This window comes from Lycium ferocissimum, chromosome 7 (genome assembly GCF_029784015.1).
Source record: "Lycium ferocissimum isolate CSIRO_LF1 chromosome 7, AGI_CSIRO_Lferr_CH_V1, whole genome shotgun sequence".
NCBI classification, from domain to species: Eukaryota; Viridiplantae; Streptophyta; class Magnoliopsida; order Solanales; family Solanaceae; genus Lycium; species Lycium ferocissimum.
The window spans coordinates 44,329,421-44,351,126 of NC_081348.1; the positions used below are offsets into that span (position 1 = coordinate 44,329,421).

The 21,706-nt window shown below is 34.8% G+C and overlaps 2 protein-coding genes and 2 pseudogenes across 2 annotated transcripts; 2 read left to right on the top strand and 2 right to left on the bottom strand.

Moving 5' to 3' along the window:
* Window positions 1–201: 201 nt before the first annotated feature.
* Window positions 202–2,427, bottom strand: LOC132062245 (dynamin-related protein 4C-like; annotated as a pseudogene).
* A 2,400-nt stretch (window positions 2,428–4,827) lies between these two features.
* Window positions 4,828–7,910, bottom strand: LOC132062879 (dynamin-related protein 4C-like; annotated as a pseudogene).
* A 3,053-nt stretch (window positions 7,911–10,963) lies between these two features.
* LOC132062880 (NDR1/HIN1-like protein 6) lies at window positions 10,964–12,434 on the top strand. Its single transcript, XM_059455355.1, has one exon. It carries the CDS (start codon window positions 11,149–11,151, stop codon window positions 11,941–11,943), a length of 795 nt encoding a protein of 264 aa, XP_059311338.1. The 5' UTR covers window positions 10,964–11,148; the 3' UTR covers window positions 11,944–12,434.
* Window positions 12,435–15,920: 3,486 nt separating this feature from the next.
* LOC132065286 (probable leucine-rich repeat receptor-like protein kinase At1g68400) lies at window positions 15,921–19,631 on the top strand. Its single transcript, XM_059458603.1, has 3 exons — window positions 15,921–16,693; window positions 17,543–18,205; window positions 18,724–19,631. The coding sequence occupies exons 1-3, from the start codon at window positions 16,036–16,038 to the stop codon at window positions 19,305–19,307; spliced, it is 1,905 nt and encodes a 634-aa protein (XP_059314586.1). The 5' UTR covers window positions 15,921–16,035; the 3' UTR covers window positions 19,308–19,631.
* The last annotated feature ends 2,075 nt before the right edge of the window (window positions 19,632–21,706 follow it).

Below are 21,706 nucleotides of genomic sequence, written 5' to 3' on the forward strand. Positions count from 1 at the left end.
CAAACCATAAAACACAACAAATAAAAGTGATACACGAATGGAAGTGTGAAACAGAATAGAACCTATAAGAGCATCATAAGAGGAAAGACACAGAATCAAAATCATTAACAGGAAGACATTCATTTTCAAACTTTTTACTAATCATATGCAGAATTATAACATAGTACCAGGTAGATAAGATGCTAGAAGAAGACAGGCATAGTGAAAATTCATTAAAGAGTACAAAATATATAGATGAAGGAGACGAAGGACATGCAGCGCAAATCATCAAACACTAGTCTAAGCCTTTTCCAGGCTAACATGATAAGCAAGACTGTCCATAATCTTCGCCACCACCTCTTTCGATTCCTCAAGCAACTTCACACTCTTATTGAGCCTAAAGCGTTTCTCGGCAACCAAGGATTCCTGCAGGGAAGTGTCAAAGCCACCACCATGGGCTGCTATTAGATCACCAAGAATCTCCTCTTCAAACTCATGGTTAACAATCTTTCCAAGACTGGAAGCAATTTGCCAGCATGCAATGAACCTCATATGCAATGATGCCATTTTTTCAGTAGCTATCTCCACCTTGAACCCATGGTTACCCAATTTTTGAGGACTCAACATGGTTTTCCAGTATGAAGCCATAGTTATCTTCAATTCGAAACAACATCTTTCGGCTGCCGCCTCAATAGCAAAATATTAATTACTCCAAATCCTTTGAGGTTTATATTCAAACTCCCTTTATGATATTTCACAAACTTCATAAATTTCTTTTGTTGAGCCATGAGCCTGTTAAAAGTAGCTACATACTCGGGGTTACTAATGAGGTCATTCAGCCTATCCGTCCCAATGATTTCTCGAACCCCAAGAAACCGATTCATCCTTCCTTTTGGCAATCAAATTTTGCACTGCCTTCCTAGTGAAATACTCTATTTCTGGGTAACTACAGGAATGGTGCATCAAAACTTTGATGACAACTCCCTCTATATAGTTCCACAATTTTCCCACAAACTCCCCCGTAGTTTCAGAAATCCCTTGGACCTTTTTCTGCAAAACATCAAGGAAAGCAGCACGAGGGAAATTTGATGATCCAATCTTCTTTTTGGATAAAGGCAATCCAATACCCTGTGCTTCCTTTAAAAACACGAGTTCATCAAACAAATTGTCTTCCTTTTTATCAGGGTACTTTGATCGTAGCTCAGCAGAGCATTGTTTGAGTTCAAGATCAAGCAACTCCGACCACCCAGTATCACATTGCATTTCAAAATCTCCAGTGTACTCATCAAACTCCCCATTTTTCTTTAGAGACTCACTGGCTAACTTGCGAATACGCATGAATGTAGCCAAAGCTTCAGCGGCAGAACCCGAATGATATGGTAACTCATTTAGAACAGCAACATTGACTGCGAGTTTGTCGTTGACCTTCCTCACGATATTTGGCAAGCATTTGGAAATGATGTTTGCTTGAATTTGCACCAATTTATTTGCCAGAACAGGAATGCCAGCCATGGACTTGTCGATCTTGGATAAAATTGCATGAGTTTCAAAAAGCCTTGCCTCCTCACTAAGGGCTTCTTCATAAGACTCATTACCAGTTCTATTACTAATACAAACATAGCCAAGTCCAACATTCATGTCAGTTGCAGTCACTTTCTCAAGCAGCCCTTCCGGAGCTTTATCAACATTTTTGACAACCACTACAGTCCTTTTCCCCATTTTGTCGACCTTTCTGGACATCCGAATGGACTCACTAGTAGGGAAATCAACAGTGGCTGATATAACATTCAAAATTATGCTTTCCTCAGGTGTTATATATTCCATAATAGTACTTGAAATCTGTTCAGAGATATCTTCAGACTGTCCATGAACAGGAACTCTAGTTATTCCAGGCAAACCCACCATAGACAAGTCGGGAACATCATTCTTTTTCACAATGAGTGTTAAAAGGATGTTGGATATTTCCACACCTGGTCCAGCAATCTCATTAGTTGTAAGAACAATGGCCTCTGCAACGTGAACTTCATTGGTTGGAGCTGATTTTCCATTGTACTCCAAGTGAACCTCTGTCTCAATGTGATTTTGGAGCCTCATGATGAGAGGCACTCTAGTGCAGATGCCATGCCGTCTAGGAAGACTGATTCCAGCAAGTGATCCAAGAACACTGGACTTCCCCGAAGACTGATCACCAATCACCACAATGGTAGGCAGCTGAATGCCTTCCTGCAGGATGTTGAGGTGCTCAAGCTTGAAGATGGTAGGCAGCTGAATGCCGTCCTGCATGCTGTTGAGGTGCCTAAGCTTGTCCATACAGTCAAGGAGTGGTCGAATTATAGCATCGAACGATGAAACAATAGGTGCATGAACCTCAGAGACTTGTTTTGGATCAAGAACTGGTAGTGCACATTCACTAGAAGAAGAGTCATTGGTGACTTTCTTGAATGACATGGCTAGTACAGTATGGTGATATATGTTTTCTGGTCTCTCTGAAGGATATAGTTTGAAAATTCTACTGAGACACTAGTTGTTAAAGCTAACTCTTGGTGACCACATGAACTCAAAGCATCCCTATTTATACATGTTATTTGATCATTTATGTGCATTTATTTGAACTTCTGCGGGTTAGTGGAAAATCATTCCAAGGGGGGACTTAACTAGACTTAATGGTTTTGTATCCCCAAAAATACTGATCCCATCCTACTAATAATTAATGCATCAGAAAAAACACTTGAACCTCTTCTGCAGATGGTGTGAACAGAATATCTAGAGGAATATATTTTATAGTATAATTAATACTTTTGTTTCCTTCAAAACTACTGAACCTTTAACTAGGAGCTTATCCTTTGCATTTCTCAAGTCATATTTACTGTCATTCAATTAAGCAAGCCGTTTAGCATAGCATCTATATTCAATGTTGTGCTTCCAAATACATTGAACAAATTCCAACATCCTGCATATCATAAGGTTGAACAAATTCTTTCACCAATATAGTTTATACTGCTGGTATATAGAAGCGATAAAACATGTGAAACACAATAGCTAAAATGCCGTAGTTTATTTTTCCGTCCGCAACAACATATTCGGAATTTGTGTGGATTTAACCTACGTTGCTCCAACACTTCAAAAATGCCACTGGTGCATGTCAAATCCTACAAAAATAGGTGGGACAACATTTTTGGAGTCCGAGCAACATAGGATTTAACTACTCAATTTAAGAGGCACAGAGCGGAATCCAAGCTATAAGAAATTCCACTTTGTTATGGGATGAGAAAATGTCACAGTCCAAGAGATTTACAGCACTGTTGTCAAAGATGAAAATCATATAAGAGGATGGATTCTCCTTTATATATTGACAGTGTAAGGGGTTTTATTCTTTTCCTGAGATAATGTCTCGCTTAATTGATGTCAAATGTTTTGAAACAAATCTAATTTTCTGAAAGTGACAATAATTGGGATCTGAGGAAGGATATATGTAAAGCAAAAAGAATAACAATAAGCAAAACAAAATTTATATGGACAGAGAAAATTTAAAAACTTGAAAGAGAATAAAATATAGAAAATAAATACCATGTTAATTAAGTTCAAAAAATCATTATGAACCACTAAACAAGCAGATATGTACTGCTTCATATTCCGTTTTGGTCCCTTTTTTTAATAATCGCAAAACCACAAAGAAGAAACCCGCACTAGGCAAGCCCCGTGCGACGAGCTCGACCCGAAGGCAAATCCCCGCCGTCGTAGGCGGGGAGTTTCTTGAGACCTCCATCTGAAGCCCCATGTTCAATGACCCTTACGGGTTAGTCCCTTTTTTTAATAACCGAAGAGGCAAGAAATCTCCGAAGGTCAATGACGCACGGTCTGAAACTCGATGGATAATGGGCATGCTATTACCACTTCTAATATCTTAGTCCCACTCAGAAACATATTCATATTGAACATTTATTTAATCATTAACATATTCTTTAGCCGACTATACTTATCCAGTGCCACTTCGAAATGGAGCGCAAGGAATACTTATTATTTAATGGATCCAGGACCTAAGTCTCACATCTTAGTGCCTAAGTACCAGCACTAAAACACGGCTTAGGTGAGGAAATTGTGCACACAGGTTCAAAACTTGAGTAGTATGAGGTCGCCCCTTTATCCTGCTCCTACTTAAATACCAAGGTTCAGTAAGTGATAGAATGCAAACTCGTGATGTGCATCTAACCTACAACCATGAGTTGCCTCCTGCCCTCCTTTGCATTAAACCAAAGCCATATACTCGGGAGAGGCCAAGATTCCAGCAGATAATGCATAACTTATGGGACCATATATACTTTGCCAGCAACTACCAACACAGACGGTGATTCACAAAAATAACAAGGGGCAGTACATGAAAATACTACGCATTTCCTATTTGTATATTTTTTCTCGTAACTATGGAAATCTCTTATAAGGTGATACAACAAATCAACCACATTATTCACTACATTATTAAGTACATATGTTTTTGGTGTGGCCATCAGGAATGGCTTGTCCTATAATTACTTGAGGGAAAAGAGCCCAAGACAAAGTCGTGTCAAAACTTAGAGAGTCTTTACCCATATCTGAAAGGAAAAATCGCCTTCATGCTCACATGGTATAGAGATCTTATCATAAAAACAACATCCAACAAACACATGAAAATTGGATTTGCTCCAGTTTTTGAAGCTGAATACTGCTTTTGGAGTAAAAGTAAAACGCGCCAAAAACAGAAGCAGGTTATTGGTGTAATAGTTTCAAACCAAAAACCACAGCCAAAGAAAGTGATATGCAAATGAAATCGTAGCAGAATTAGACATCAGAGAAAAAGAAATGAAAGCAAAATCAAATTCACTAACAGGAAGACAATCAATTTAAACATCAATACTAATCATCTGCAGAATTATAACATAGTACCAACTACCAGGTAGATAAGACGCTAGAAGAGGACAGGCATACTGCAATTTAAATAAAGAGTACTAGATAGATAAAGGATATGAATAAAGATAACTAGGGTTTAAGGACAATAATACATGCTGTCCAAAAGAGGATCAAACATTTGCTTAAGCTTTTTCATCATCAATATGAAGAGCAATCCTGTCCATGATTTTCGAAACCACCTTTTTCGACTCCTTGAGCAACTTCACACTCTTACTGAGCTTGAGGCGTTTCTCTGCAACCGCAGGTGATTCCTCTAGCATTCTCTCAAAGCCGCCACCAGGGGATGCCATCAGACCCTTGACAATATCCTCCTCGATCTCAAGGTTAACAATCTTTTGAAGACTGAACATAATATAGAGGGCCATATAATCAACCAACCTCATCAACACGATTTTCCAGTACGCAGTCATCCTCATCTTCAATTCAAAAGCTTGCTGCACAACATCTATATGCTTCCTCAAATGCCCAACATCAATAGTTCCGACTCCTTCAAGGTTCATATTCGAGGGCCTTCTGTTACTGTAATCATTCATAATCTCCATAAATGTTGGTTGTTGAGCCATGAGCCTACCACAAGTAGCTACATAATCGGGATTACAAGTGTAGTCGGTCAGCCTTTCCATCCCAATGATTTCACTGACCCAATCCATCGACTCAAACTTCCTCTTGGCAATCAAATGTTGCACTGCCCCCCCCAATGAAATACTGAAGCTGCGGATAGTTAGAGGAATGACGCATCAAAACTTTGATGACAACTCTCTCTATGTAGATCCACAATTTCTCGATAAACTCCTCAGGTGTTGCAGAAATCCCACTGACCTTTTGCTGTAACACAGTAAGGAAAATAGCACGAGGGAGGAAATTTGGCAATCCAATCCCCTTTGCTTCCTTCAAAGACATGATCTCATCCATCAAGAAGTTTTCCTTTTTTTCAAGGTACTTGGAATGCAGTTCCGCAGAGAATTGGTTGAGCATCTCAGCCAATCTAGCAGTGCAGTGCATTTCATGATCTACCGGCTACTCATCAAGCTCCCCTCTGAGAAAATTTTTCTTTAAAGACTCCTTAGCCGAACTCATAATATGCATGAATGTAGCCAAAGCTTCAGCAACAGAACTCATATGCTGTGGCAACTCATTGAGAGCAGCAACATTGACAGCAAGTTTGTCGTTGATCTTTCTCACAATATCCGGCAAGCATTTGGAAATGATGTTTGCTTGAATTTGCACCAACTTATTTGCCAGAACAGGAACACTAACCATGGACTTGTCGATCTTGGATAAAAGTGGATGAGTCTCAAAAAGCCTTGCCTCCACGCTACGGGCTTCTTCATAAGACTCATTCCCAGTTCTATTCCTAACACAAACATAACCAAGTCCTATATTCACATCATTTGCAGTAACTTTCTCAAGCAGCCCTTCAGGAGCTTTATCTACCTTTGTCACAACCGCTAGAGTCCTTTCACCTGTTTTGTCCACCTTCCTGGACATCCGAATGGACTCACAAGTAGGGAAATCAACAGTAGCTGATATAACATTCAAAATTATGCTTTCCTCAGGTATTTTATATTTCATAATAATCCTGAAATTTGTTCAAATATATCTTCAGGTTGTCCAGGAACTGCAACTCTAGTTATTCCAGGCAAATCCACCATAGTCAGGTCCGGAACGCCATTCTTTTTCACTATGAGTGTTAAAGGAATGTTGGATATTCCCTTACCATTCCCAGCAATCTCATTAGTTGCAAGAACAATGGCCTCAGCAACATTAGCTTCGTCTGTTTTAACAGTTTTTTCATTGTACACTAAGGAAACATCTGTCTTACTGTGATTTTGGAGCCTCATGACAAGAGGCACCCTAGTGCAAATGTCATCCCCTCTAGGAAAGCTAATTCCGGCAAGTGATTCAAGCACACTGGACTTCCCAAAAGACTGATCGCCGACCACCACAATGGTAGGCAGCTGGATACCTTCTTGCATGATGTTGAGGTGCCTAAGCTTGTCCACACAGTCGAGTAGTGGTCGAATTCTATCATTCAAGGATGAAACAATGGGTGCATGAACAGCAGAAGCTTTTGGTTCTATTACTGCAACATGTTCTGGATCAACAACTTGTAGTGGATATTCACTAGAAGAAGATCCGTTCACCATTTGCTGGAACATCATGGTGACTACAGTATGGCAAACAATGTTTTGTGGTACTGCAGGCTGCAGCAAGAAGTGTTTTGTAGAGTCTACTAGGATTGATGACAATATGATTCATTATATCTCTATTTATACATGTTTGATAATTTATGTGCATTAATTATATATAAACCACTTAAAGATACATTCATCAGTCAACTGCTAACTATTCCCTCCGGTTCAAAAAGAATGTCCGCTTAGCCATTTGCACACCCCTTAAGAACATACTAACTCCTAATTTGACTAAAATGCCCCTTAATAAATAGTTATTGGGATTTGGTCACTAAACAATCAATAAGGACAAATCTGAAAAAATAAGATTAATTCTTTTTTGATTTCATAAGTGAACACTTTAGCCAAAAAATAAAGACTAAGTGGACACTCTTTTTGATCCGGAGGAGTGTTAGTCTTAGTTCAATTTTACCCCTGTAATATTGGATGAGGAACTTAAAAGTAAATAAAATTTGTATGAGAGAATTTTTTTTTGTAGCAAATTTAACGGAAAGAAAGAATCTCAAGATCAAGAGTAACATCTATTGGGAACTTACTCATTAGTATTGGTAAGGTAAGGCCTCCCCTTGCTTGTACTTATCCCCTTGCTTGTACTTATCGCTATTGAGGATTTTTTATTTTTAATAAAAGGCTGCTAGACACTCTGTCTAGTGGTATAAATTTAAAAAAAAATAATCTATTAGGAACTTATATCAGTAGCCATTATTTCTTAATTTATAAACTCTCTTTTTATTTTTCTTAAATCATATCATTCAAATAGTTTCCAGACCTCACTTGTGGGAATACACTGAGCATGTTGTTGTATATCTTCCAAATAGTGGAAATTATTCTCTGAATAGAAATATATATTTTTTTCATTTTCTTCTCTTTTTTTCTGCACCTTTAAGAGTTTATTCTCTCAATGTTGCTGTGTATTCTGTTTAATCAGAAGCGCAATAACGACCATTTGCAAGGAAATTCCACATTTAATGCATCAGAAGCACAGTTGCACTTCTTCAGCAGAAGGGTGTAAAAGCAAAGCAAGACAGATACTTAAGTAGAATTAAATGTTTATGTTTCCCCCAAAATACTGATCTTAATGACTAAGCATGCGTGTTGTATTTTCAATACATTCTGATACACTTGAACTTCTTTTGCATGAATGGTGTAAAATCATAGAACTTGGACGCTTAAGTAGACTTAATGCTGTTGTATCCCCCAAAATACTAATCTCATCTTTTCAGGAACTATTTGTTAATTTTTCAAGACAATTAATGCATCTTGAATTTCTTCTACAGATGATGTGAACACCATATCTAGACAAATACTCCCTCCGTTCACTTTTGCTTGTCATGTTTTGCTTCTCACAGTGACGGAGTCAGAATTTTCACCAAGGGATATCAAAATATAAAGAATTAAATTCACGAAGAAATCAAGGAGTGTCAATATGTAATATATATGCATAAAAATAAAAAATTTACCTAGCCACACAGTATAATTTTCCGACGAAGGGGTGTCGGTTGACATCTCTCAACTACACGTGGCTCCGCCACTGGCTTCTCGAGAGTCAAAGTACATAGACTTTGACCAATCTATTAATATGAAAAGAATTGCAACATACTCCCTCCGTTCACTTTTATTTGTCCAGTATTCGAAAAATAGATTTTCACTTTTACTTGTCACTTTTAACATATCAAATTAAAACAATTTTTTTTTTCCCGTTTTACTCATAGTATTAATTACTCAGTTCAAATCATTTTTGAAATCCAATAAAAATATATACCAATTAATATGGGTACATTAGTAAATTATGCACTTCATTTATTATTTTTTAAACAGCGTGAAAAGTTCAAAGTGTACAAGTAAAAGTGAACGGAGGGAGTATAGTAGTTCTCATATAGTTTTCGAATATCTAACTTTTAATTTTAAAATATTAAATTAGTTTAATTGAATTTAACTCCGAAAATTAGTCAAATTGACTCTCGAGAAGCAAAACGTGACAAGTAAAAGTGAGCTTACTGATCCCTTTGCCTAGAATGATGTTTGCTTTTCTCAAGCCATACTTAGTGTAGCTCATTTCTATCTCTTGTCCATACTATCTGTCTTTTAAGCTTCTTGCACGTCCCATAAGAAAAAAATTAATAAACTTAATCATACGAATACATGAATAAACTTCACTTTATCTCTCCTTGAACATCTCATTTAATTAATACTCCTTCCGGATCAAAAAAAGTATCCACTTACCTTTTGCTTTTTGGTTCAATCCACTTACCAAATCAATAAACAATTAACCTTTTTTTTCAAAATTGCCCTTATTAAGTGTTAAGTGATCAAATCGTAATACATATTAATTAAGGGTAGTTTAGTCAAATTACTTATTTGTACCTAAGAGTTTGTATTTTTTAAGGAGTGTGCAGAAGGCTAAGTCGATACTCATAATAACCAAAGGAGCAGTCACTCTCTTAATATGATGCTGGCTTGAATAATATTAAGAGGATGGTCATAGATCACAAAGACCAAAATAAGAGTTATTCATGTCACCGTCATCTTTCATTATAGTCGCCTTCTTTATATGGCAAATGTTATCCGTCGCTTACGCTACATTGTCTGACGATAACTTTGCCTGACGATAACTTTGCCTGACCGCTTCCTACCAACAATTGAGAGACCAAAATTTTAGTGATGATTGAATAATATAATTAGTGATTTTTTATTTTATTAGTAATTATTCCTATAATCGATTCTAACTTGCTTGATAATGACGCGTACTTGATATGTTCATCCTTTCAGACTCGATTTACCTGAATCCACACTGAAAATTTTCATTTTGAGGATAAAAGGCTCCTTATTGAAGGCTACTTTGTTATTTTATTACTCCAACATGTCAACCTCAAACTTAGATCTCATGAAACGTGAGTTGCACCTCTTCATGATCTGCAAACCACCTAAAAACAAAAACAAAATCAATATTGCTGTAAATCGTAATACTGCAATATATATATATATATATACACACACTCCACGTATTTTCAGTAAAAATAATAATGTTTTAATAGATAATCGAAATTTGTAGCAATGATCATGACAATTTGCATAAACTACTTAATCTGTCAACGGGGAAATATACAAACGTCTTATAGAACTTATTGTTAATATGAATTTACAGAACTTGGTGACTTTGTTTGGTGATGAAGAAGATAATGATCACAAAAGTCGAATTTCAAAAGGAGACATTACCCCATAACGAGTATTCACAAGGCTAAATTAGAAACTTCACTAAGAGTATTCAAGATGTTCAAAATTTAATATGCACATATAAAAAAGTAATATTTGACCTATACATACAATATTTTCTTCGTTTCAGTTTATGTTGCATGATTTGACTGAGCACGAAACTTAAAAATAAAGCCTTTCAAAACATCTGATTTTTAAATCATGAGATTCTTTATGACTATAAAAAATTGTCATTTAAGGTATAACTGCTTCCGAATATATAAAGTGTCATTCTCATTAAAACGGACTAGCAAGTAAAAATAATTTTTTGATAAAGGTATCTAAAAACATCACTACTACAAAAGGGCGAATTTTCGTCCGTTGAAATGCCGTTAAAAATATGAGATTTCTTTCCGAAGTCCCTCGGAATTTTTTTTTTTTTTTTTGGTAGTGCATGTTACATTAAATAAAGCTAAAATTCAAATATAATCCAGCCAGGGGATTCTCTTTTCTTGGTGAGGTGTCTATGTATCTTTATTTCCTCTTCATGGTTATGGAGTTCACGTCTCTCACCAAATGAACATTGAACTAAAATATAAGAAAAACACCCAAGAACTAAGACATTGACACTTCACTTCATCATGTTCATTTCTACACCAACTTCCAATTTAGCTTGTTAAAAGCTCTTTGAAAAAATATTCTTCTTCATCTATTTGTTCTCTCCTTTTTCCTTCATGAAATCAACGTTACAAAATTACTCAGGTTCAGTTCTGAATATTACGAAATTATTTTAGTTCAGTTCCAACTATTTTTTGCCTACATTTTTAAACTTTATACCAAAATGGCAACCAAGCCTAATGGCACCACCACTACAAACCCCACCACCCCCACCACGAACCCCACTGCAAAAAATCAAACGTTCACCCCTAAAAGACAAACGTACAACCCGAACCGCATCCCTTACCGACCAAACCGTCGACACAATCGCAACCGCCGTTGCAACTGTCGTAGATGCTTTTGTCAATGTTGTTGTTGGACTATTCTCATCATTTTCTCTATTCTTGTCCTTGCAGCTATTGCTGGTGCAATTTTTTACTTCCTTTATCATCCTCAACTCCCTTCATTTTCGATTTCCTCTCTTAAAATCTCAAAGTTCAATCTCACCACATCCCTTGATGACACTACGAGACTCACCACTAAATTCAACGTAACTCTGTCCACCAAGAACAAAAACAAGAAACTTATATACACATATGATCCAGTTGTTTTAACAGCGGAATCAACTAACCACATTGGTCTAGCAAATGGAGTATTTCCAGGATTCATTAGTACACCAAATAATGTTACAATTATACATTCAACTTTATCAATTGTGTCACAAGTTCTTGATGTGGACTCAGTTTCGACATTGAAATCAGATTTGAAGACAAAAAGTGGATTGCCTATGAGGATTTTGTTGGATACAAAAGTTGTTGTGAAAATGGACAAATTGAAAAGTAACAAAGTTCGAATTAGAGTAACATGTGATGGTATTAATGGACCAATACCTAAAGGGAAAAATCCAACTGTGGCTTCAATTGCAACTGCTAAATGTAAGGTTGATTTGAGAATCAAGATTTTGAGGTGGACTTTCTAGTTACAACTTCATTTTTTTGGTTTTTCTCTCGGCGTCTGATACACGCTCGACTCCACTCTCAGTCTTTCGAATTCGAGACATCTGGTTAAGGATTGGGGAGTATTTACCATTTTTTTTTTTTTGGTTTTAAGTCAATTTGGTTTGGGAATTTACTATTTTTGCTTTGTTTTTTTTTTTTTTAAGGTCAAGTGTAATCATTTTTTTTTTCCAATATATTTTTCTGGGATTGTTTGTAAACTGCTTGCACACAAACATAATACAGAATTTTTAGGTTATTGTTAATCAAGAATTGTAAAGAAGCAGAGGGGTTGGAAATATATAATAGTATGTCAATTTTGTTTTTTTTTATACTTCTTTGTTTTACTAGTTTTGTGGTACGTGTATTGCACGTGTATTTAGAATCAATAAATTAAAAAAATTGTATGCAATAAGAATGAATTATATACGACAACAGTTGACGTTGAATAGATCCAACATAATATCCATTTAAATGACAGAAATAAGTCACTACACTGGCACATTATTTGAATTCAAAATTATTCGATACTTTTTTTAATCTGCAAAGATGAACAATTTAGTTTAGTTAATACGTTTTCCCTTACAATATCACTCTGTAGAAGTAAAACTCAAGTTGTGAAAAGCTTAATCCCATCCTTATAGTAGTTCTTACATTTCTGGCTTTTTTTTTTTTTTTTGCCGGGATTGTCCTTCAAAAGGCACTGGTCATTAATTTTTGCCCCTCAAATTGCTGGTCTTTAATTTTTGTCCTTCGCCTAATATCTCGAAATTCTGGGTTCGAACCCCAGCTCAGTAAAATAAAATTAAAATTGCAAGGTAGAGGTTTGCAAAATTTCAGTTGAGTAAAAGAAAAAAAAAATTGCCTTATTCCTAAAGGCATATTCTGCCTTAAGTAGAGTTTGCAGTCAAACTCTGTCTTATAACGGAGAGTTTGCAGTTCTGCAGGCAAACTCTATCTTGCGAATTTAAACTCTACCTTGCGATTTTTCTTTAATTTTTTACTAAGCGGGGGTTTGAACTCCGAACCCAGGAGTTATAGGCAAAATTAAAGACCACCAATTTGAGGGACAAAAATTAAAGACCATCCCCCGAAGAAGGCCAATTGTGCAAATTGCCTCATTTGTGGGCTCATGTCTTTGATGATCCACGTGGATGTGGGTTTCAAAGGTACACATTGGCCTTAGCTAATGCTAGAGCAAAAGCCCCACCCAATAAGCTATGCCTGAACGACCCACGTTGTCAAGGCCCACTTCAATTTTAGCAGGGGAAAAAAATCATAAACGTTGACGTTTCAACCACTGTAATTGAAAATTTGCTATCGTGGAGTTTCAACTTCTACGAGTGAAACTCTATTGTATACCAAGATACCTATCTCTTTATGAAAAGTTCCACTTGTCTTTGAAAATAAATAGGATCGTTGAATTTTCACCTTGAGTCCAAAACTGATCAGTGAGCAAATATTGGTCACCAAATCTTTATGAATTCTAGCACCTCTCTAATGTGGTACGTGCTGGATAATTTAATTTAAGTTAAATAGGATTTATATATCCATTATGTTTTTTTTTTTTTTTTTTTGTGCCTTCATTTAAATTTTGAACTTGTTTAGAGAAAAAAAAAATACCAAAATAGATTAGTTGCCATTAAACGTCAAATATTGGCCGCCAAATCTGAATTTGCTACAATTCTATCAGTGTTGTTGAGGCGATAGATTGCCATAAAAATTTGTGAAGCTCTGCGTCTTCCAGACATAGTAATAGTTGAGAGATCATTTAATTTAAACTTACAACATTGTGATTTATATATCTCCATTATGTTATTACAAAGGAAATTTCATTAGGAGGTGTATAAGGCACTTGACATTTGCCCAATATGTTCTCAGAAAAATTGCTCCGCTTATACTTTTAGAACAACAAGAAAAAAAATACAAACATGTGGCAACCAAAAAAATAGAAATATGAAGAGATAATTGACAGGTTGTAATTACCTTGGAAAATTTATTTAATAATGTTACTATCATAAAAAGCTTAATTAGCTGTAAGGCAACTCTAAATATATCAGCTTGAGCACATAGCAATCTGTCCAAGTCAAAAGGACACTAATCTTTACCCAATCCTTCACCTGTCTTTAATCTAATGCTATCTAACTTGAGGAAAAAAATTGTTGAGTTTGACATTATTAACTAATTTGGTGCTTGGATTATTGGTTAAACATTTTCTTATTATTATTTCTTTTTATTGGTTAAACATTCATTAACAACTATACGTATTTGTTTCCTTTTATTTGCTCACCATGTATGTCAAGCACGAGATCCATCAACCTATTAGCAATAGCGAAGGAAGCATAATATGTCACAATAAAAGATTGATTCAAGGAGTTACCAAAATGCCGCATCTCTTCAAAAACAAAGAACAAAAATCACTTATTGTCCTCTGGAGTAAGACGGTCTTATGCATAAGCAGCAAAAATATTGGTTCTAAGAAATTGAAATTGAATTTTTCAGTTAGTTTTTTCAATTCATTCGTAAATAATAATATTACAAGGTGTCAAAGCGTGTACTTTTAGCTCCTTCTTGGATGATGCCAACTATCTGCCACTCGTGTTAATAGTGGTTGATGGAGTCCTCGCTACACCACTAGGTCAAGAGTTTAAGGCTGATATTAGAAAGCAATAGATATCAGAAAGCAATAGATATCTTGGTGACATAATTATATGGATGTCTTTTAATTAGTTGTCATTATTTGTAATGAGTACATAAAACACTACATTTGCTTTAAATCCTATTATTAGTACGCCAACAATGAATTAATCCAATGAGTTAAATGTAACGGTAACATAGCCGAAAAAAATTCCAAAACAAAGGTAATTGATACGTATCATTCATGAATAATTGAATGGTATTGTAATTTCCGTATTTAAACTTTTTTTAAGTTTAAGTTACATATAGTGTCAGCATAGAGAATTTTATGCTACTAGGTTGCTTAAATGATATTTATGAATAAATCAATTTAAAATATGAAGTTTGTAAAGTTGAAATAAAACACGTTATTTGTTATAACTAGTAAAAGTGACCTGAATGTGTAAAAATTCTAACACTAAAGTACATAACTTAACTTTCTCCATTATTGGCTATTTTGCTTTTTATTCATTAATATCCACCAAACCTTAATCATAACACAAAGTCATCACTTCACAGATAAGATTAATCAGAAAACACCTAATGCCACTTTCTCATTTTACTATACTTCCTTTCCTATTTTGCTTTTTCTTTCTATACCTTCCATCCATACTTTCTTTTCAATACTTTACCAAGAAGATTACTTTAAGATAATCTAGTTTTGGTTTGTTACTCATACTTTGCAAGTATGATGTAACATCATAAATACAGGCCTTTAGAAATTTCTAAAATAAGGATTTCAATTTACACAGAGTATAATTCATAGTTAATTGGGCCAATTTTTAAAATCTACTTATTTTGAAAATATTTTGTCTGAAGTGTGCTTCTGGAGAGTAGTCGTTTCTGTTTAGCTAATTAATATGAAAACCGGTTTTGTCAATATTAGAGCATTAATTTGTGTTTGGTCATGGTTCCAAATGTAAGTTATTTTTGCAGCTTCTGCTACTCCATAAAACACTCATTTTTCTTAAAAGCTTTGGCCTAAAACCTCAACTCTTTAAATGAAGCACTCTTTTATTTATTAGAGTATGAACTTTCGGCTTCACAGAAACTCGACCGAACAGGCTATTAACCTATGATAGCACACGGTAGTCAAAGTTGCTAATTAACCCTTCTCACGGAGACTACTTGTAAATATTACGCTTCAATTCCAAACAAGTTCAGGTCGTCACAAACCTGAATAATAAAAGATAATTACATTACGCTGACCGCCAACATCAAAACTTGTCAATTCACGATGAATCCTCATAATACAGAACTAGGAAATAAAACACAAAAATAATGAAAGGCTAACGGTCAAGTCAACATCATAATAGGAGGATAAATTTGATATAATACAACTATTTTCCTTCTCTCTGTTCTAAAACAGAGCAAAAACAGAGCACTCAACATAGCAAAAAATGGTAGCTCTGTATCACAACCAATTTTATCTCTCTAAAATCCTCTCTTTCTCTCTCTTCATCTCCGTCTTCTTCACCATATCTCATTCCGATGATCTCTCATCCCTTTTAGCCTTCAAATCGAAAGCTGATACGTCGAATTATCTCACTTCATGGTCTAAAAATGTGCCCTGTTCTTCATGGTTAGGCATTAAATGTCACCCCATTACTCATAGAGTCATAAAAATTGTACTCAATCACTTAAATCTCACAGGCTCAATATATCCATTAACCCATCTTACACAAATTCGTCATTTGAGTTTACACCATAATTCTCTCAATATGATACCGAATTTCGATTCTTGGCCTAATTTGAAACATGTTTATCTCTCACACAACAAATTTTCAGGTGAATTCCCCTCAGGGATTAACCATTTAAAGCGTCTCAGACGACTTGATTTGTCTTATAATGAGTTTTCAGGTGAGATACCGGTAATGGAGTTGGATCAGTTACCGCATTTGATGACTCTGTATCTTGAGTTTAATTCCTTTAGCGGATCACTTGGTGCTGATGAAACAAGAGCTGCTGTTTCACTTAAGGAGTTTAATATTTCTGGCAATGATTTTAGTGGAAAGATTCCAAATTGGTTGTCCAAATTTCCAGTGGCATCATTTTCAGGTAAAGTTAGAAAATGAGTGAGTTGGGTTAAATTTGAACTGGTCAAAACGGATAAAATTCTCGAATAATCATGTTATGTTTATGTTTTTGAAAATAACTGCTAACTACTGTCATGGAATTTCAAATTTATAGGTGAAATTTCAGGATATTGTTATGCAGTTTCACTTATGAAATTTGACACTTTGTGATAATGGTTATTTTCTCAATTACAAGCCGGGAATATGGCTAGCCCGTCCTGTTCCTACAGTCGAAACTGGAACAAATTAATAAACGGGTCTTGATTTGGGTCAAATTTGAGCGGATCAAAATGGATATAATTCACAAGTACCCAATTTTTAGTTTATCTTATTGTGAATTAACCACTGTCATGAAGTTTCATTTTTACAGGTGAAACTTCAGAATATTTTCATAGAGTTTCACTTGTGCAAAATCTGAGATTTCGTGACAATGGCTATTTTCTCTATTACAAGGCTGAAAAATGGCTAGCCCAACTTGTAGAAGTCAAAATTGGTCAGTTAATAAACGGATCATCATTGAACCTGTTCAAATAATGATGATAATCCTATGTAGAAACAACGTTTACTAACCACTTTTCGGTCCTGTCTTTGAAAATTAGCCACTGTCATGGATTTTTAAATTCCACAGGTCGAGTTTCACCTGTGGAAAATTCAAAGCTTCGTGACAGTTGATGTTTTTTCAATTACAAGGTTTGAAAAGAGGTTTTTATGAATTTTTCCCTAATCCTACCGGCATAACATGATTCCATATCTCTTTCTTTTTTAGTTTGCTTTTAGAAAGAAAAAAAAAAAAAAAAAAAAAAGGGTGAAAGCTAATGTATTTTTCTTACAGGAAACGTTCGCCTCTGTGGATATCCATTACGAACTATTTGCCCGAGTGAAACAGTGAGTAGTAATCCAACAGTGATGAGCACTCCTAATTCACAAGTCAACTTTTCTAATCAAAAGAAGAAGAATTTGAGTTCAAACATGTTCCTCTTGATAGTCACAATTGATGCAATTGGTGTTATGATGACAGTTTTCGTAATAACATGTTGTTGTTATTACAGAAAGAAAAATCAAGAAAGAGAAATTTACACGTTGAAGAAGAAGAAGAACAATAATCAGGACACGAGTAGTTCAAGTTTGTACCATTCATTTGAATATGGTATCAAAAGAACAAGTGATCAATTTGTAACAATGGTTTGTTTTGAAGGGTGCAAAGGTTTTAACAAAGTTGATGATTTATTGAAGGCCTCAGCTGAAATGTTGGGAAAAGGGAGTGTTGGAACAAGTTACAAAGTGGCTATATTGGATAATAATGGAGATGTTGTTGTGGTTAAAAGGGTAATTGAAAAGTTGAAGAAAATGAAGGATGTTGATGGAATTTTGAGATTGATTGGTAATTTGAGACACATTAATGTTGTGTCACTTAGAGCTTATTATTCTTCAAAAGAGGAGTTGCTTCTTGTCTATGATTTTCTCCCCAGTGGAAGCCTACACAACCTCTTACATGGTAATTTCTTCATCTTTTCTGTTCTCAATTCCAAAATTCAAATTATTTAGAAATTAACTTATATACATTATTAGTAACTATTTGTTGTTTCTTGTACTTCAATTACCCTATTATTCTATTGTAGTCATTTTTCCTTTTTCCCAGAATGCTTTGTCATGCATGCTTTCTTTAGTATTTGCCGTGACTTCTTACTTTCATTATTTCTTTTCCCGAACTGCTTTGAAACGCTTTTCCTTGAGCCAACGGTCAATTGGAAACAGCCTCTCTACCTCCACGAGGTAGGGGTAAGGTCTCATACACACTACCCTCCCCAAACTCCACTTGTGGAATTACATTGGGTATGTTATTCTTGTTGTTGTTGTTATACATTATTATTAACTAACTTCTTATACTATCAGCGTAATTTAACATATTATAGTAAGTTGTCTGCCTTATCTTTCAAATAACAAGTTACACTTATCATAATGAGTTACTTATAGTTATCTTTTAGGTGATCTGATAATGTAAAAGTTCCACAGGTAATCGTGGACCGGGAAGAACACCATTGGATTGGACTACAAGGCTAAAATATGCACTAGGAGCAGCAAAGGGACTTAGTTTCTTGCATAGCTACAACAAAACCAAGATTTGCCATGGGAATTTCACATCATCAAACATACTAATTGATCACTATGGCAATGCTTGTATCTCTGATATATGTCTCCACTTGCTCTTACAAATGCCAAATTCATCAAACAATGGGTACACAGCACCAGAATTATCAACACAAAACACTATGAACACAAACCAAAACCCAAGAAAATTTTCTCAAAAGAGTGATGTTTATAGCTTTGGAGTGGTTTTGTTAGAGATTTTGACGGGGAAAATTGCAACAAGTGAAGGGGAAACAAGTTTGGCAAAATGGGTACAAAGGGTTGTGAACAAAGAATGGACTTGGGACGTGTTTGATTTTGAACTTGCAAGGTATAAAGAAATGGAAGATGAAATGGTTGCACTTTTAAAAGTGGCTATGGCTTGTTTGGTTTCATCTCCTAAAGATAGGCCAAAGATGATTGTTGTGGAGAAAATGATCGAAGACATCACGAAAAGAGAGAACAAATAGAGGAACGAGCCCATTATCCATCGAGTTTTGAATCGTGCGTCACTGACCCTCAAGAGAACAGGAAGAAAAATAGAGTTCTTTACTACTAATTTTTCTCCTTCTATTCACAATTTGAATTTGATTCTTGGTAGACAATTAGTCATGATGTTTTTTTTTTTTTTTTTTTTTTCCAATTTTTACCTAGAAATAATTTGGTAAAATACTATATCATTCTTTACTATTTTTATTTTGGTTTTCTTGTATAAGCTACCCATTTCTTACAATAGTATTTGCCAATGAGTGTAAAAATAATAATACATGGATCACATAATTGTTTTCTTCTTATTTGTGCACCTTGTCTGTCATTATTAATTATTATCAGACTCAGAGGAAGTCATTGTCACTGTTAAAAATGTCTCAAAAATCCAAACTCAAATGAAAGCAATAATATAAGGTAATAACTTTTATATGCTTCATATGTTTTTTCTTGAGGCGAAGGTCTTGGAAAGCAGTTCTCCCTACTCAAGATAAGTGTAGTCTCGCATACACTCTACCTTTCCTGCATTTACGTTGTGGGATTCACTGGGTATGTTGTTGTTGTTGTTTGTAATATAAGGTAACAACTCTTCCAACTAGTCAAATGGTGTCTATATGTACTACTCTCCTTCAATTTACCCATTTAACCTATTTTTTTTAGTCCAAGTACAAAATGAATTAACTCTTTCTAATTTGAAACAAATTCACTTTATGAAATAATTTACAACCTACACAAATATTCAAGACTTATTTTGAACCACAAATTTCAAAAGTCTTCACTCTTTCTTAAATATCGTGTCCAGTCAAATAGATTCACATAAATTGAAACGGAGGGAGTATTATTTATTTTCCTACGGGTCTAACATTGCTTTTTTTGTTTGTCAAAAATAAATGGACAACTTAGCAAACTCCAAAGCTGACACTAACAATTTTTGTAATGAAAATGAAATATTCAGTAGTGAAATTTGCTCGCGATGACGATCAGCCACCCGTTTATCTCTAATGACGATATCGCCGCCCAAAGGTTTAAAGTGCTTTTAATAGTAGTGACTATTTAGCTAGTATAATCTTTCTATCACCAAAGATATGGTCCAATTACAAAGATTCTTTCATCTTTAATAAAAAAAAGTTTCAAGTTTAATCTTTGAGATGGAGTTCGCTTTGATAAAAAGCGATAAAACACTCATAATAACCTTTTAACTATGCGAATTCGAATGAGGTGGGCTGTTCTAACCCTTCTGTCACCCATTTGGAGGAAAAAATTCAGATTTATCATCCTCGAAGTAATCAAAGAAATACAGAGTCCACTTTATAATTCGGTCCAAAATGTTCTCTCTCTCCCTCTCTCTTTTTTTTTTTTTAATTATAAACATGGTTGAGCCAGAGATTGACTTGGGTACCACACATTAAGAAGTTGTACTAGTGTCGGTAGATTCTTGCAGTTGATCAACATAATTTTGTTTATCTCTTATAAACAAAATTGTGATACATTTGTTTCTTTTTTCTCAAAAAGAAAATATACATGACGACATTAAACTAAGGCCTCGTTTGTCCATAAATATTAAAAAAAAAAAAAATCACTTTTTTTTTGGAATTTTAAGTTGGGAAATTGTGTTTGCTATTTTTTTTGAAATTGTAGTTTTTGGTGAAATGTAGTTGTAAAAAAGTTTTTTTGAAAAACAAAGTTTTTTTGAGTTTTGATATTCGAATACAAATTCAAGTTGTATTCGAATTTTCATACAAAACGATTCGGAAAAAGTAAAAAAAAAATCCTAATAAGTGAATAATTAATATGTGTGCCAAACGGGGGGCTAAATATTTGATCAATTGACTTATGTACACCTCAGTGACATGACTTTTGGGAATACCACCTGGTAGCTCGTTTTTCCATATCTTTATACAACGGCGAAATCATGAATTTCCCTAAGAATATTCGATGTTTAATATATATCGATAAAAAAATTAATTTTTAACCTATATATACAATATTATTTTTTATAGAGGCGAAGTCAAGATTTTAACTTTATGAGTTTTGAATTAAGAATAACGATTTCAAGTCTTTAATAAATGAGTTCTTAATTTAATATGTGTACATCTTTAGTGATTTTCCCAACACAAATACACTGTTTGAGCAAAAACGATTGGATGCAGCCGAGTCCATATCTGGATTCTGGGGTTCTGTCTCCGCCCCTAATTTTTTGTATCCAATACAATTTTTCATCAAAGGATGTTTCACTGACCACCTGCCTGTCTACATAGCTATGCCACTACAGATTTGCATAGTATTTTCAAGTGGCCAGGATAAAAAAAGGAAAAACTATTAAATAAGCAATGATTTGCATTTGCACCATACAAATAGAATTAATGCATATATCGCACACATG

Coding starts and splice junctions, on each gene's coding strand:
- LOC132065286 (XM_059458603.1), top strand. CDS start 16,036: ATGGTAGCTCTGTATCACAACCAATTTTATCTCTCTAAAATCCTCTCT. Junction 16,694..17,542: donor TCCAGTGGCATCATTTTCAG/GTAAAGTTAGAA, acceptor TTTTTCTTACAG/GAAACGTTCGCCTCTGTGGA. Junction 18,206..18,723: donor CCTACACAACCTCTTACATG/GTAATTTCTTCA, acceptor AAAGTTCCACAG/GTAATCGTGGACCGGGAAGA.
- LOC132062880 (XM_059455355.1), top strand. CDS start 11,149: ATGGCAACCAAGCCTAATGGCACCACCACTACAAACCCCACCACCCCC.